The sequence below is a fragment of the Varanus komodoensis genome, unplaced genomic scaffold, assembly GCF_004798865.1.
Source record: "Varanus komodoensis strain SLA01 unplaced genomic scaffold, ASM479886v1 scaffold11, whole genome shotgun sequence".
NCBI lineage: Eukaryota > Metazoa > Chordata > Lepidosauria > Squamata > Varanidae > Varanus > Varanus komodoensis.
The window spans coordinates 28,360,238-28,377,368 of record NW_025335317.1 but is presented as its reverse complement, the minus strand read 5'-3'; the positions used below and the strand labels follow the sequence as shown (position 1 = coordinate 28,377,368).

Genomic DNA, 17,131 nt, shown 5'->3' with positions numbered 1-17,131 from the left:
GTGCTTGAGGAATGTCAACACAACCATTTGCAGGTTGTGCTTTTAGTGCATAACTTAGCTTTACGCCAGTGACCTGAAATGGGTTATTCTGAGTATACATATTTAAGGCCAAGGAACAGTTTAAGTAGATGTTGTCCCAGTGGCTTGTTTGCCTTTCACAGTGCCATTTCCAATAGGTATGTATTTACTGTATTGCTGCAATTTTGTGGAGAGCAGCAAAATGCAATTTTCCACCTGATCACAAACTTGTGTTACCAAGAAAACTGAAGAATTTTCTTCTAGATATGGCAAGAAGAAAGTCGGAAGACAGACCTTCTCTGGCAGAGGCAATTAAGGTGAATTAAATTAAGTCTTTTAATTTTAAAAAAAATAAAAACTAAAAATAACTTTAAAAATTAAGTTTTAAAGGGGTTTTATTCCTGCAAACTAGTATAGTAGTGACTATGCATTTAAAATATTTTTGTAACAATGCCAAATTAAGTAGTTGATGACTTTTCTTGCCTTAAAGGGAGTCAATGAGAACAAGTATGGAGGGTTTAAAAAATAGCAAATTCAACCTATTTGGAGTAAGCAAATGACATTTCCTAAATTTAAAATAATTGCAAAAGTTATTGCTGATTTTGGTTATGTATTTCTTTCTTACCTAGTATGAATAACTCAGCCTGATATTTTACAATTTTAGATATGTGATAGCTATCTGCTTGAACAAAGTATAAACAGCAAGACAACTCTGGCATTTTTAATCAAATCTACCTTTCAGGTAAGAGAGAGCGGCGGGGGGGAGGGGAGGAGAGAGAGTTAGTGTTTGTGTATATCTTTTCATTCCATTAAGTTTCTGGAAGCTCATGTTAAATACCAAACAGAAGAAATAAAAGTTCTCAGGGCTTTTAAAAAATTAAATGTGTAGGTGTATAAGCCTTAATTTTTAGAAACTCTTTTCCCCAGCGTATTTCACCCTAACAATAATATCAGCCTTTGGTGGCCATATTCCATAGAAGCATTAGATTTTCATTGACAGTTTAAAAATGACATGAATTTATTTGGATTTTTGGCACACATTTCAGACTTTCTCTACAGAATTCTTGCTTGAGCTCTCTCCCTCCCTCTCTCTCTCCCCGCCCCACTCTCCCTCCCTCCCTCTCCCTCTCTCTCTTTGTGTGTGTGTGTTTATATAATCTTTCAGTTTGTATGTTCATTACAATATGAGTTTACCCAGGACTGGAAGTGTGCAAAGCTTATGTATGGTGCGGGGGGGGGGGGCAGAATCTAAACTCCCCAAACACTGGGGATACCTATTCTGCTTCCGTCACAAGCCATATCATCACACTTCTTTGTGTGCAGTCCCACGTCCCCATTGCACACAGTATCAAAAAGGTTCCTGCAGAAACATTGTGCACAAAATACAGTAGAATTCCAGAGATGGATAAGGAGGTCCAGAGATTGATGAATAGCTGTAATCAACTCTGGAAGTGAAAGACAAAGGCTGGGATGTAGTGGAATGCTTTCTTTCTGTTCCATAATTCAGGGAACTCCTTTTTACCCTGATTTAACAAACAAGCCGGGGCAAACAAAGGGAGCAGAGCAGCATTGTTGGAGAGGGGATATGGGACGTCTTCTATTGGAAGGTCTTAAACTGGGGGACAGCTTGGTGGGCTAGAAGTTTCCCATGCTTGGACTAAAGTGTACTTCATTTGATACTTGAAGTGTTGTTCTCAGCTGGGATACACTTAAAATGAACAAGTGTTTTTACATACTTGATCCACACCTACAATAGGAATTATCCCAAAAACAGGCCTCATAAAAGTTACATAGAACAGGGAAAAAAAAGACAAAGCAAACAAATCAAAACTTTATTTACCGGGCATTTGAAGAATCTCACATTAATACCCAAAAGATACAATGGCTTGGTTTCATGAACGTGAGATACCCCCAAATGCCCTTGAGGAATTCAAAAGCATCATGTGACTTTAGCAAGGAAGTTAAAAATAAAGCTATTTTTATGTTGCTCTGCTTGAGAAAGACCACATTTCTAATGCATTCTTTAAAACTGTTCTGCTGTTAGGCTTTCAGAGAAATGGATCCTTTAAATGATAGCTTCCCTTTTGATTTTCAAAGTGAAAGAAACACTGTGAATGAAAACATAGGTGAGTACTTCTGTATGTGACTATTGTGTAGACTTTTCTACATATTTGTTCTGGGAAGCACTAATAGCTAATGTTTTTCATATGTCAGCGGTTGTTCATCCTGCCTATGCTAAATGCATTGTTTTGGTTTGGTTTGTTTGTTTTTGTTGTTGTTGTGTTTCTGTTTGTCCTCTTTGCACATTCAGGATTTTTACCTATGAACAATGAAAACAAGCTGATAGCAGTAAAAGGACCGGTCCCCTGCCAGCCATCTTTAAACAGAGAAAGCACCATGTTGCCACATGCTTTCACATCGTCAGCAACCCACTTTAAGCCTATTATCCTGCAACAAAATACAGATATTCAAAAGTAAGTGTGTCCCTGTGATGTTAGAACAGCAACATGCCACATTTGTTAGTTAAATGTAGTGTACTCTGCTTTAGTGTGTTGCCTTCTTTTTGACTGAGATTGAGCTAGATGCATCCGGAGGACCATTTGTTTCCCTCAGATGTACCCTTCTGGAGTCATTGTGAGCATTCAGCTTCTTGCTGTGTTCACTCCTCTTTGGCTGCCCTTACTCAGTTCAGTGTCTAGGCAACATTATCCAACAGTGTGCTTACTAGATTCCTGTTTTTCTTAGTATCACAATAGGAACACTGTTTTTTATTACAGGATTGACCAAGAGCCCCTGTAAGTCTGTCCTCTCCTCCACATCATGAAAGCATCGGTTGTCTATTCTCAGCATCTGAAATTCAAGAACTTCTCATTCAGGGGCCATTTAGCTACTGGCTGCATCCGAATGGGGTGTATTCCATCACACTGTGGTCTAGTGTTACACTTGAGTGAAACATGAACTAGTCATGAACTTCCCACTGGGTTACATAAAAACAGAAACAGCGCGAGTCAGAAGGGGCCAGCCAGACCATCTAGTCTGACCCCCAGCTCCACCCGGCTCTGCTCATGACTTCACAGGGTTGCATGATCCTTCTTCCTTCTCCATGTCAAGAAATTAAGAATCTTTTGCTTTCACTTTTGAAAGCTTTCACTGCAGCTTGCTTTGTCATCCAAACTGGGCAAAATATGTTTAATTTTAACTATAGTTACATTTCAAACAGATAGGCATCTGACTGTCCAAGTTGACTATTAGGAAGAATTTACCAATTTGCTCCTTGAGTGCAGTAGGCCAGCTAGTTTGGGAAAGGACCCGCCTTTTGATCTGGGAAGGCAGTCTCCATCTTAGTTTTCCGGGAGGAGGTGGGGCCTGCTAGAGGTTTGCCTGTTTTTCTTCCTGCCTCATGGTAGGAGGTGGATTTCTCCAGGATTTCTCATAGCAAGAGCAGGAAAAAATGAAAAAAGAAGACCAGAGTAGGGGACCCTGAAACACAGGCAGGGCCACCTGTCCCCACCCTCAGACTTCCTGCAGACTGTGTGAGGCACTAGGAATCCTCCAACCCCTAGACTCCTGCCTGCAGCCACACATGCTCTGAGCTGTGCCCAGCCACAGGTCCCTTGCCAGGCTCATGGAGGGAAAATACTAAGTCTGGCATTGGGAGTGGAGCAGCGAGCAAAGAGGAGGCCCCCTAAGGAAGGTTCTGGTGGTGTCAGAGAGCCACCTGACATGATCTGTCCACAACTGTCCATGCTTCAGGAGGGGAATGGCACAATTTGGATGCTAAGCAGGAGGTCAAGTTTTATCTGGACAGAACCAAGCCCCACAGGCAGTGTTTTTAGACCATCCTCTCTGTGCAGGAAGGTGTCCATAGTTTACTTTACTTGCTAGCTCTACAAGCATATTGCACTGACTTACGGCACCAAAAATTTAGCAGCATCAGGAGGTCATTTCTGGGGGACAGCCATTTCATTGGCCTTTGGTGCAGGGCACCACTAGAGGATTTCTAGTCATCAGTATACAGCTTCACCAGATGCAACAAAATCAACCTGCTTTCATTGCAGAGTGTGCCTTTGGTATGTATATTCTCTTGGGAGTATATCTCTTTGTAGAGCCAGGCAGGTATTTCCTCTTGCCATACTAGGAGGCCAGCTATAGGGATCCATTGATCCTCCTGGGTAGCCACTGCTTTTTTTACAACTCCAAGCTAGCTAGTCTCTTACACTCAATGGGATAAATGGGAAATATGCTCAATTTCTGTTCTCCTTGCATGAGGAAGGCCAGCTAGGCCCACCCTTGCACCAGCTTTCTTCTAGACAACTTCCAACTTAAGCAGACCTCACTTCCATTGCTTCCACAACACTAAGTGTCATTCAAAGAATGACAGGCATTGACAAGTGCCAGTTACTTCCAAAGATTGTTGAAAGGACTAACTGGCAAGCCTGGAGGAAGCACTGCCCCATTTGCAAAAATCAAGATAGAGATTACCAGTGGTAAGGCCCTCCAACCTAGCTCACCTTTCTAATTCAGTGAAAACAGACATGTACTGGTGACTAAAAAGATCCATTTCCATAGCTTGCCAAATATGATCCCAAGGAAGGAGAGAAACTCTTATCTATCTATCTATCTACTTAAAAGTTTCTAGACCATCCCTTACCATGGTCTCGGGATGGTTTAACAATAAGACAAAATAAAATAAAACACAGCATCCTAATATTTTTTTCCAATCAACAATAAAGCCCCTATTAAAACAATCAAATCTTAAAACTTTGGAAAAACAAAAAGGGTTTAGCCTGGTGCAAAAAGAATAAAGTGATGGGACCAGGCAAACCTTTCTGGAGAATGAATTCCACAAATGGGGCGTCACCACAGAGAAGGCCGTTCTCCAGGTAGTCACCTTCCTAATCTCCTTCAAGGAGAGCTCCCAGAGAAGGGCCTCTGCCCCAAATCTTAAGGGGCGGGCAGGCACATGTGGAAAGAGACGCTCCTTCAGGTAACCAGGCCCTAAGCTATTTAGGGCTTTATAGGTCATCACCAGCACCTTAAATTGGCTTGGAGGAAATTATTTTCAGTTGAAAGGAAGTAGACAGAGGAGACTTGGCTCCATAAAGCTTCAAGAAGAAAAGTCCAGAGAATACAGTGGCATATCAGGGGTGGAAAGAGATCTGTAGGGTAAAGAATAGAAAAGTTTAAGTGGGAATAAGGGTAGTTGTAGCTGAGACACAAGAATAACCAATAAAGAGGCTGGCCCTGCATGTGGGTGAGGGCAGACTGTAGTCGGGAATGGAATCCAAATTGGAGAAAGTGCAGTATCCATTAACAGACTATACTGAAAAAGCTGTTCCATGATGCAGGTAAAGGAAAGCACAGTTGTTCAACTTGTTGTTATCTTTCTGTTACTAATTTAATAAAACTGTTTCTTGTTTACAAAATGTTACTTATTTATCAGGGATACCGTTGCATCTACAGAGATACACTGTGAAACAACTGTGAAGAAAGTGGATAGCAAAAATTCAATGCACTTAAATATTGATGCTAAAAACCAGATAGATGAGAGCCCGGATTTGCCAGCTGTTTACATGATGTCTGGTATTTTGGAGCATGGTAAACAAGAATTGGAAACATTACTTCAGAATGACCCAGAAGAGCAATCTCCAAGCCATACTAGTTCATCGCTGGATGAATTGCCATTATACTTTGAATCATCATTTGTTTCTCAAGAAAAGTGTATTTCACAAGCACCTTCCTCAAGCCATTCAAACTGTACCATGTCATCTAGTATGGCTTTTATAAATAACTTCCTTTTGAAGCAGGACCCAGAGACAAGAGTGTTAACTCTTGTACCTGTGCAGATGGCTATATCAGAGCAAATACCAAATAAGCCTCTCCATTCAATAGCCTACAGTTGCTGTCCTAGTTTGCATGTCCTCCTTACAGATTCTGTATTGGGCTATGATGCCAACAAAAACCTACAAAATAATTCATCTGCTAACAATCTGAGAAATACCAGTAATGTACAAAATGAGTGTTGGGACATGAAAATCAAGTCTAATAGTTTACCTCCACCTATGATGAATAAAGAGACTCAAACAAAGTGTTCTGAAAGGAATACATTCCATGCATTTTGTAAGGAATCCAACAAAGATGCAAAAAGCAGAGTCCCTTTACCAGATCACAAATTGCACGCTTGCATAGGCCAAAATCCTGCTTGTTCATTTGCCTTAGAAAACTCTCACCAAGATAGTAGGGTTAATGAAGTTTTCTTGAAGAATGTAGTGCATCTTATCCAAGAGGAGTTTGCATTTAATAATTATCTGGATGACACAGCTGAAGCACTGACTATGGGTATGTATGAATATTTTGATACTGTAGAAATAAGAAAGCAAACTAAAAGGGAGATGAGACCAATCACAAGAACTTTTAGGCTGTATGAGGTTGGTTTATTTTTAACTACAGTTGATACATCCAGGTCCAGAAATCATGTGTACTTTTAAAAGTTTTATACAGAAGGAAAGGTTCTACTGTGGCTTGTACCATTACTGCAGATTTATAAGCCCATATCTGAGTTTTTTTTTAATAATTGCAGATCATGTTATATTTATTATTTACATTACTATACTACACATTGTAATTTTTGGCATAATTTTGTCCTAACACAATAAAACAACCACAGCAACAGCAATGAATTATAGGATATGGTATAGTTTAAAAATTCTATTTTTTTAACCAGGTAAATATATTTCCAGTTTAAAGGATCTGAAGTATAACACATTCTGTAATGCCATCTCTGAGAAATTTTGCGACCTTTATTGGGAAGAAAAACTGCTAGGAAAGCTTTATGCTGCAGCAAATGGTAGAATTACTCTGCCTGGAAGGTAAACGATTCTCACTCAAGTTTCACTGTTCTTTCCAACTTTTAAGCAATAGTAATAACTTTTTGATATCAGCTGTAACTTGAGGTAAGGCATCATTGCCTTCTCCAGAGATGTATATGCTTCCCCTGTTCCAATAACAAGAGCCAATAACATTCTGCTTTTTAAAATTGAATGTTTTTCATTATTCATAACATTTGTCTTTCCTCCATTGCATGCAGAATTACATAGCTGGGCTTATCCCATTTTATTTTCAGAAAGATGTCTGTGAGGTACATATGACTGAGAGAAAATTTCTCATGGGTAAATGGTGATTTGAACCAAAACCTCTGCAGTCCGAAGTTTTATTTTATTTATTTGTTTTCATTTGTGCACTGTTTTTCTAGCAAAAATGCACCCAGGGTAGCTTACAGAACCACTTAAAATACATTAAAATGATATAGTAAACAGAAATAAAACAACAATTACAGAGAACTATTACTAAAAGAGCACCAAACCCACCAGATTCAGCTGCAGGTTAAAGGGCTTTTGGGGCGAAGTGGTCTTTAGATGCCAGCAGCAGAACATGAAAGAGGGAGCAAATCTAGCCTCCCTTTGTGGGGAGTTCCACAACCTGGAAGTGGCCAGTAGAAAGGCCTCAGGTCACCACCAAGCATGCATCTGTGGGTGGTGGTCTTGAAAAGGGTGCCTTTCTACAAAAGACTTTAGATCCTGAATGGCTTGTAAGATGGCCTTTCAAATTTGGTTCACTGCACAAGGTCCTTTTTGTAAAAATGCCCAAAATGGGTTTAGGATTTTCCTCTCTAGTCTTTCTGCTCTCTGACTCCTTTCCCTCAAGCAGAGGTCAGGGGCCATTGCTCTCCCACTTTCTCTCTTAATGCTCTGAGGTACATATAGCACTCCCACAGCTTCACCATCATTGGGCAAGACAGACATTTAAAATATACCGCATGTATATACCACATGTGCTTCTTGTTGTCTTGCTCAGTCACAAAGTCATGCCCAACTCTTTGCAACCCCATGGACCACAGCACGCCAGGCTCCTCTGTCCTCCATTGTTTCCTGGAGTTCACCCAACCCCACACCCACAACACCAGTGACTCCATCCAGCCACTTGATCCTCTGCCATCTCCTCCTTTTGCTGTCAGTCATTCCCAGATCAGGGTCTTTTCCAATGAGTCTTTCCTTCTCATTGGGTGGCCAAAGTATTTGAGCTTCAGCTTCAGTATCTGTCCTTCCAAAGAACAGTCAGGGTTGATTTCCTTTAGGATGCACTGATTTGATCTCTTTGCAGTCCAGGGGACTCTCAGGAGTCTCCTCCAGCACCACAATTCAAAAGCATCAATTCTTTGGCGCTCAACCTTTCTTAAGGTCCAACTTTCGCAGCCATACATTGCAACTGGGAAAACCATAGCCTTGACTATGCACTTTTGTTGGCAGGGTGATGTCTCTGCTTTTTATTATGCTGTCTAGATTTGCCATAGCTTTCCTCCCAAGGAGCAAGCGTCTTTTAATTTCTTGGCTGCAGTCACCGTCTGCAGTGATCTTGGAGCCAAAGAAAATAAAATCTGTCACTATCTCTATTTCTTCCCCACCCATTTGCCAGGAAGTGAAAGGACCAGATGCCATGATCTTAGTTTTCTTAATGTTGTGTTTCAAGCGAGCTTTTGCACTATGCTCCTTCACCTGCATCAAGAGGCACTTTAGTTCCTCTTCACTTTCTTTCATTCACTTCTTTCATTTTGAGCATAACTTTGCTAACATGTGAAATGAGTGCAATGGTGCAGTAGTTTGAACATTCTTTGGCATTGCCTTTCTTTGGGATCGGAATGTCAGCTGACCTTTTGCAATCCTGTGGCCACTGTTGAGTTTTCAAATTTGCTGGCATACTGAATGTAGCACTTTAACTGGATTGTCTTTTAGAATTTTGAGAAGCTCAGCTGGAATACCGTCACTTCCACTAGCTTTGTTGTTGCTCAGACCTCCTAATGTCCATTTGACTGCTGTCGTGAGGTAGTCTCACGTTTCAATTAACTCACACAGCAGGCCGTATATCAGCTATAAACTTTTATTGCTACTTTCTACAAGATTTACGATGTAACTGATAAGCTCTACTAACGAGCTTCCTGCCCATCGCAGTTGCTGCCTCTTTCTGAGTTCACTACGAAAGCAGCACGTGGTATCAAACCTTCCTGTCTCATCTTTCTGCCCGAGGGTGTGACGGAGCCTTGTCGCTTCGTTCTAATTGGCTGTCTCGTCAAGGCTCTTCTGTCCCAGGCAGATGTTAATTCTTCTGCTGAACCCTGTTCAGCAGCTTCAGGGTCTGGAGCTGGGGGTGCATCTTTCTCAGGCAGTCCAGATGTAGAATCAGAGGGAGCAACTGTCTCAGACACTTCCCCCTCAGTCTGTGCGGGGGTTGCGTGCTCAGGGGCCAAGGGATGAGGTGGAGGAGAGGTTTCTTGCTCGGCAGCCTGAGAGTCAGGCTGTGTATGGGCCGTCTGAGCATTGGTTCTCAAATATAAGTCTCCTTGGTCAAATGCCAAACTCTCACTGCCAGCTCCTGTCTCTTCCTCGCTAGTAGACGTCTTGGCCGAGGTGTCAGGCATGACACTTCACACTCCAGGATGTCTGTCTCGAGGTCAGTGACCACACCATTGTGGTTTCCGGGCCTTAAGATTTTTTTTTTTTTTTTGTATAGTTCTTCTGTGTAATCTTGCTACCTCTTCTTAACCACGAGATACATCCACAACTGAGTGTCCTTTCAGCTTTGACACTGTTGTTTCACTCTTTCTGGCACTACTTTTATTTGCTCTCTGTTCTTCCCAGTATCACACTGGACATCTTCCGACCTGAAGAGCTCATCTTCCGGCATCATATCTTTTAGGCTTTTGATTCTGTCCATGAGGTTTTCATCACAAGGGTACTGGAGTGGGTTGCCATTTCCTTCTGCAGTGGATCATCTTTTGTCATAGCTCTCTGCTGTGACCTGTCTGTCTTGGATGCCCCTGCACAGCATAGCTCATATCTTCATTGGACTACGCAAGCCCCTTGCCATGGCAAGACAGTGATCCATGAAGGAGCCTCCTGTGCTAGGAAAATCCATAGTACAATTGATTTAGGCTTTGGGTTTAAATCTTCAAACTGGTCTACAAAGCAGGTATAGAATGTCTTGTACGTATCTTAGATAAATTTTATTTTGTACCTTGTGTAGCTTACTGAATGCACATGATTAAGAGGGTGTTGGTGTGTGCCAGGATGGGAGAAGTGTTGTCTTTATTACCTTGAAGAACACATATGGTACAAATAAACTTCTGCCTTCTTGCCTCAGCCAGTTTCTTCTTTAGCATCTGCTTTGACTCCCCCACCCCAATATTAGTCTTTCTTTCTTTGCCACCTTCCACTCATCCTTTATGTCTGGTGAAAAAGGGACCTTTATCTTTTCAAGTTTGCAGCCTAGCTTTAGAATGTGTATTGGCTTTTGTTCTCTGATAGGAGTCTGAGTGAGTCATTGGAATTCTGACTGCCACCTGGCATGGTTTCATTATTCTGGTTTTCTTCCCTTTTGACATTGCCCTCCATTCCACTATTCTTTAAAAGGAAAGGGTTTAGGCATTTAAGAATTGTGCTGGAACTTAAATTGGATGTCACATCTGTATGGACATAAACATGAATACACTGCCATAAACATGAATAGACCCATGAGAGGTTATAAAATACTTGGTAGTTATGACTGCAAGCTGCTGTGCCATCGAAGCGGTTTGTGCTATGCAGGTTGCTCTCTAGAGGCTAGTTAGGGGTAAATATATTAACTTTAACACTTCATTAAGTTTGTTAAAAGTGAAGTGGCTTTTTAGTTCCACATTAAGTGCAGGGAAGACTCAAAACATATGGTTGGCATTTCGTAGCAGCTTCTATCATGAAGGCTTCCAGTTTGACTTATGCTTGACTTGATAAAAAGAAGGCTGTAATGCAGAAAAAAGAAATACTTAAGGCTACTGATCAGTATGTTTCAGGAAGGAGAGAGATACTTGTTTGTGTGGTTCAGTAGTAATATAATAGTATATTAGTATTTTCCCTATCTATTCCTATATTCAGTAATACTTCCTTTTTATGGAGATAATTCAAAAATATTGCAGATTAGCAATTGAAAAAACTTGGGAAATACTTTAGGAGTTTATATTACATGCCTCTGCCCATTGAGAAAACAGCATGGGAGAAGTAAAATCCCATGGCAAATGACTAAAATGAGAAAAGATGGGTGGGAATTTTTAAAAGGAAAAGTCTAACAGCACCATTACAAACAATTCCAGCAAGAAAAAGGGGTAGAAGACAACTGAAGCCCATGTTGCTTCAGCAAAGGCTTAGAGATGATCTGCAAACAAAAAGGGTGTATATATGAAGTGGAAGGAAGACCAGACTACAAAGGAAGAATACAGGCCAATGGCATGGAATTGCAGGGAGGGCATCGGGAAGGCCAAAGCTACGAATGAACTGAGGCTGGCAATGAATGCTAAGAGCAACAAAAGGCCATTTTCAGGTATGACCAGTGTAAAAGACAGAGGAAAGAAATGAGGATTCAGCTACTCAATGTGAGTGGCAAAATGATAACAGATGACAATGAAAATGCAGAAGTGCTCAATTCCTACTTTGGTTCAGTCTTCCCCCAGAAGAAGATCTGTGGCCTTCCTGATGAAGAGGAAGTACAAGCTGAAGGAGCAGGATGGCAGCTCAAGATTGATAGGCAAATGGTCAAGGATCATCCAATTGGGTTGATTCAGTTCAAATCTCAATGCACTCCATCATAGAAAGATACGTCTCACTTTATTGGCAGAAAAGCTGTCAGAACTACTGTCCATTATCTCTGAGAAATCATGGAGGACAGGAGAAGTGCCAGTTGACTGGAAAAGGGCAAGGAAACCCTGTCCCTATCCTCAAGGAAAGAAAAGAAGAACCACCTGGTAACTACAGACAGTCTGCAAACTCCTTGAAAGCAATGCAGTGATTACTAGAACCCAACATGAATTTCTCAAGAACTAAGTCTGCCAGATTAATCAGATGTCATTTTTTTGGATGTCATTTTTTGTAACCTCCCTGATGAACTGTGGGAATGCTATAGACTTAATCTAGCCTAACTTCAGCAAAGCTTTTGAGAAAATGTTTGATGAGATCCTGATTAGCAGACTAACTCAAAGTGGTCTAGATGGGACAACCATTAGGTGGATCCACAGGTGGCTACAGCTTTGGCCTCAAAGAGTGCTCATCAATAGCACCTTCTCAGACTGGGGAGATGTAACTGGGTTCTTTCCTGGGCCCAGTTTTCTTCAACATTTTCATTAACAACTTGGATGAGGAAGTGCAGGGAATGCTAATCAAATTTGCTGATGACACAAAACTGAGGATGATGGCTAAGCTGGAAAGAGCTTGGAGGAGAGCAACAAGGATGATCCAGGGCCTGGGAATAAAGCCCTATGAGGAGAGATTGAGGGGACTGGGCATGTTTAACCTCTAGATGGGAAATATAAAGGGAAATATGGTTGCACCCTAGAACTACTTGAAAGGCTGCTGCAAAAAGGAAGCACAGGATCTCCTCTTGCTCACCCCTGGGTGCAGGACATGGAAGAATGGGCTCAAGTTAGAGGAAGCCAGATTCTGCCTAGATAGCAGGAAAATTTTCCTGATTGTTAGAGCAGTGTGACAGTGGAACCAATGACCTAGGGAGGCTGTGGGCGCTCCCATACTAGGGGAATTCAAGATGCAACTGGACAGCTATCTGAGGGTTTAACTTGGTATCCTGCTCTGAGCTGGAGGTTGGACCCAATGGCCTTCTGGCCCATTCCAACTCTATTATTCTGTGATTCTTTGAAATCTCTTAAATGTCTTTTTCAGATTCTTTGGCATTCTAGTGGAGAGGCTTGCAAACTTTTTATCTTCAGGGAACCTTTCCACATTGACTTGTCTGACACAGATTTTTTGGTGCATTGCAGAAGACACTCTGGGGCATGTTCTCAGTCAGCCCACGTAGAGTGCTGGTCAGTGTAGGCCTTTTGGGCTTCCCTGTGTTATGTTGTGAAGAGAGTAAATGTTCATGTATTCCTGACACCCTCTGTTGCTACGTGTTGCAAAGGGAAATTAGCAATGGTAGACAAGGACAGCTAATTCTTTCATGGTTGCACTTTTCATTGAAAAACTGTATGAACTCCAGAGCTACAACAGAACACAATTTGAAACCCATTGCTCCGGTATAAATCTCAGAAGCAAAATATATAGCAATTAAGTTAAAACATGAAGAAACTGGTGTGCCTGGATAGTTTCCTCATGTTCTAACTCTTTTAGTCTTTTTCTTTGGTCTGAACTTTCTGTCTTCCCATTCACATAACAATCATTTGACAGTCTTCTGCATAAGCATGGCTTAAACCACCTGGAAACTATATAACAGACCCCCTAAAGAGAGTGTAGGAGGGGCATTCACATTACCACCTCAACCCATGAATGCCACAAGCTTTAGTCAATCAGTTTTGAGCTGCATGCCCTGAAGACTCTAACTGGTCTAATTTCATGCAAATAGAATTTTGTGCTCTGATTGTCACTGTTGTTTTTTGAAATGTATTAGCTTGCTAAAAGCTAATCCCAATGTGCCTCTTAATCCAAGACCTGTGCTTCTTAGCCCAAACCTATGGTTGTCATAGCTAGAGCTAGTCATCTGAAGAGTTTGTGTGTGTAACAGAGAGAGAGAGAGAATAAGTCTATGCAAATAGGTTGACACTGTTGCTAGGCAGTTAGAGATGTACTTCTGAAATAGTTGCTGGCAATTCCCAGTATGCTCTATTGATTTGTCTCTGCGTTGTTCCTTTGAATCAAGATAAAGAAATAGGAGGAAACCTTGACAGTGATTTGTAAGGGAATTTTTCTGAATGTCATAGGCTCACTAGAGGGTTTAATAATAATGTGGAGATAGCTGTAGAGCAATAATACAATGTGATGGATACAAGGTCTGTGGAAGACTGCAGCTGGGATGTGTCTTTATTTACTTAAAATTATATTTAGGGTACCTTTAGGGGTAATATCCATACAAGGTACCCTGATATACATAATCCACTGAGCTGCTACACAGCTACTACTTATCTGCCGTGCATCGAATGCCCGCTATGAGAACTTCCTTGTCATGTTCAAATCACTTCCTACTGAGGTTTAGGCTTCCCGCCCTTTTTCCATTCTGCAAGTGTGGGAGGCCAATTAGATTTGTCTGCCCCTGGAGTATAATGGATCTAAATGGCCCCCAGCAGGCTCTGAGGGAATTTCCAGGTGATATGGCTGGCACTTCTGTTGAAGCTCAAGTCGCTCTGTGCAATGCAGGGATGGCCCAGGTAGCTGACATGATTGCACCCAAGTGCCCTCTTCCTCTGGGCAGAGTCCAACCAGTCCTTTGGTGTATACCAGAGCTAAAGGAAATGAAGCCAGAGGGGAGAGGGCTAGAACACAGGCCAGGCAAGCGACTCTTGCTGAATCTAACCAAACACAGGTTGGAACTCCTTACTGGGCCTATTCCATGGCAGTGTGGGTAGCAAAGAAGCCGCGCTTTTCCACCAGCACTGCAGCGTCTCGGTGCCTTCCAGCAGAGCTCTTCCAAATGGTTCATGGCCTTTTACAATCAGGGCCAGAGATAGATACCATTGAACCCTTGCTGTGATAAGTTTGCACAGCACTTTGAGGACTAAATTGTTCAGATTCAACATGAATTGGATTCCACAGTTAATGCAGTTCCATTAACATAGGTATCTAGAACACTGTCTCATTCCATTTTGTTAGATGAATTTCCGTTATTGGGACCTGAGGAGGTGGACAAGGTGCTTGTGCAGATTTAGCCTACCACCTGTATGCTTGACCCTTGCTCATCATGGCGGAATAGTAAAACTAAAGAAGGAATTTGTATCCAGGTACAGGAGGCTGTGAATGACAACTCAAAAGAGGAAGTACCAACCTCTTTTAAGGAGGTTGTGATTAATCCATTCTTTTAAAAGCCAAACTTGAACCAAGGGAATGTGAATAATTATAGACCTGTCATGAATATCCCCTTCCTAGACAAGGTGTTTGACAGGTGTTGGCCACACAGCTTCAAGTACTCTTGGATGAAATAGATTACCTAGATCCATTTCAATCAGGTTTCAGGCCTGGTTTTGGAATGGAAACTGCCCTTGTCATCCTGTGGGATGACCTTTGCTGGAAGAGACGGGTAGTGTGCCCCTGTTAATTCTCCTAGACTGCTCAGTGGCTTTCCATACTAATAAACATGGTATCCATCTGGATAAGCTGCTAGAGTTGGAGTCGGAGTCATTATTTTGCAGTGGTTCCTCTCCGACCTGTCTGGCTGATTCCAGAAGGTGGTGCTGGGGGATTATTGCTCTGAGTCATGGCAGTTATGCCATGGAGTTCCACAGGGCTCTATTTTATTCCCCATGCTCTTTAACATCTACATGAAACCACTGGGGGAGGTGATCTGGAGGTATAGGCTCAAGTGTCAGCAAGAAGCAGATGTCACTCAGCTCTATCTCTTCTATTCATCAAATCCAGGAGAGGGAGTGGCTGTTTTGAATCAGAGCCTGGGCCTGGTAATGGACTGGATGAGGCCAATGAGGTGAAACTTAATCCAGGCAAAAACCAGATACTGTTGGTAGATGGTTTGTCTGTCCAGCTGGGAAGTATTCAACCTGTCCTGCATTGGGTTGCACTCCCCCTAAAGGACAGGGTTCATAGCGTGAGAGTGTTTCTATAACCTGAATTGTTACTAAAATCACAAGTGGACTCAGTGACAAGGAGCATCATTTATTTATTTATTTATTTATTTTTCGGTTTATATCCTGCCTTTTTCCTACAAAGGGCTCAAGGCAGCTTACAACTCCTCCTCCATCTTATCCCCACAACAACAACCCTGTGAGGTAGGTCGGGCTGAGAGTCTGTGACTGGCCCAAAGTCACCCAGTTGGCTCTATGGCTGAGCGGCGACTAGAACCCAGATCAGACTGATTTTCTAACTGCAGTCCTCTCTGGACAGGCAGAATATAGCAGCAGTGATCCACACTCTGATGGCCTGTCATCTGGACTACTGTAATGTGCTCCATGTGGAGCTACCTTTGAAAATGATCCATAGATTTCAATTGATTCAAAACAGAGCTGCAAGGCTGCTAATGGGGACTGGCTGGCATGAACACATTGATGACACTAGTTGCTGACTGAAGCCTGGGTCCGTTTCAGAATGCTAACATTAACATTTAGAGTTCTAAATAGTTTGGGGTCAGGTTATCTGAAGGAATGCCTCCTTCTGTACATGCCTATCAGAACCCCACATCATCAACAGAGGTCCTTCTCAGCCCCCTCCAACGTTGCGAGGAGGGTGGCTACTACAGGAAGGGCCATCTTGGTTGTCTCCCCCCCATCCATGGAATCAGCTGCCCAGAGAGGTGCAACTCATGCCCACACATCATTCTTTTCAGCACCACGGCCCCTTTTATGTTCCCAATATTTTAATAGTTAGATTTTTATTTCCATTTTACTGTATTTTACAACTGCACCACTAGAGTGATTTCGCTGTAGTCATGGTGGGCAAATCTTTTTTTTTTGTATTATTGTATTTATACTAATTGTATTGTAATTTAAAAATGAGTGGTTTATATTAATCATTATATCTTTTGATTTTTGTGAACTGTCCAGGGAGGTTTTCGCCTGATAGGCAGTGTAGAAATATAATAAATAAATAATGAACAGCTGATGGCACCTTTCCCTTCAATGACTTTAGCTACATCTTGGAATGATTCTGCTATAGCTAGTTAGGGCAGGCTTCTGTGCAGGGAACCAATGGAAGTTGAATCATAGAAACAGAGAAACAGAGCGAGTCAGAAGGGGTCTCCCAGGCCATCTAGTCTGACCCCTGGCTCCAGCTGGCTCCGCTCATGACATGCCCACCATGTACATGTCTAGCCTATCCTTGAACACCCTCACCAATGGGGCCTCAATCATCTCCCATGGAAGCCCATTCCATACCCTTGGGGTCCTAACTGTCAGGAAGTACTTCATGGCATCCAAATGGAACCTTGGTTCTCGGAGCTTCGTGCTGTTGGAGCACATTCTGCCCTCCTCTGCAGGGGAGAACAGGTCTACCCATCTCCGTGTGACACCCCCTCACGTACCTGTATGTCACCAACGTATCCCCTCGGAGCTCCTCTTCTCCAGGCTGAAGAGACCCAATTCTCTCAG

The 17,131-nt window shown here is 42.2% G+C and overlaps 1 protein-coding gene across 1 annotated transcript in view; it reads left to right on the top strand.

Moving 5' to 3' along the window:
- KNDC1 (kinase non-catalytic C-lobe domain containing 1) overlaps positions 1-17,131 on the top strand; it is an 83,245-nt gene that overhangs the window by 47,090 nt on the left and 19,024 nt on the right. The window contains exons 10-15 of the mRNA XM_044420713.1: positions 177-335; positions 683-760; positions 2,063-2,144; positions 2,330-2,492; positions 5,462-6,357; positions 6,743-6,887. Of these exons, the coding sequence (XP_044276648.1) occupies positions 177-335; positions 683-760; positions 2,063-2,144; positions 2,330-2,492; positions 5,462-6,357; positions 6,743-6,887 (1,523 nt within the window). The remainder of the gene's footprint in view (positions 1-176; positions 336-682; positions 761-2,062; positions 2,145-2,329; positions 2,493-5,461; positions 6,358-6,742; positions 6,888-17,131) is intronic.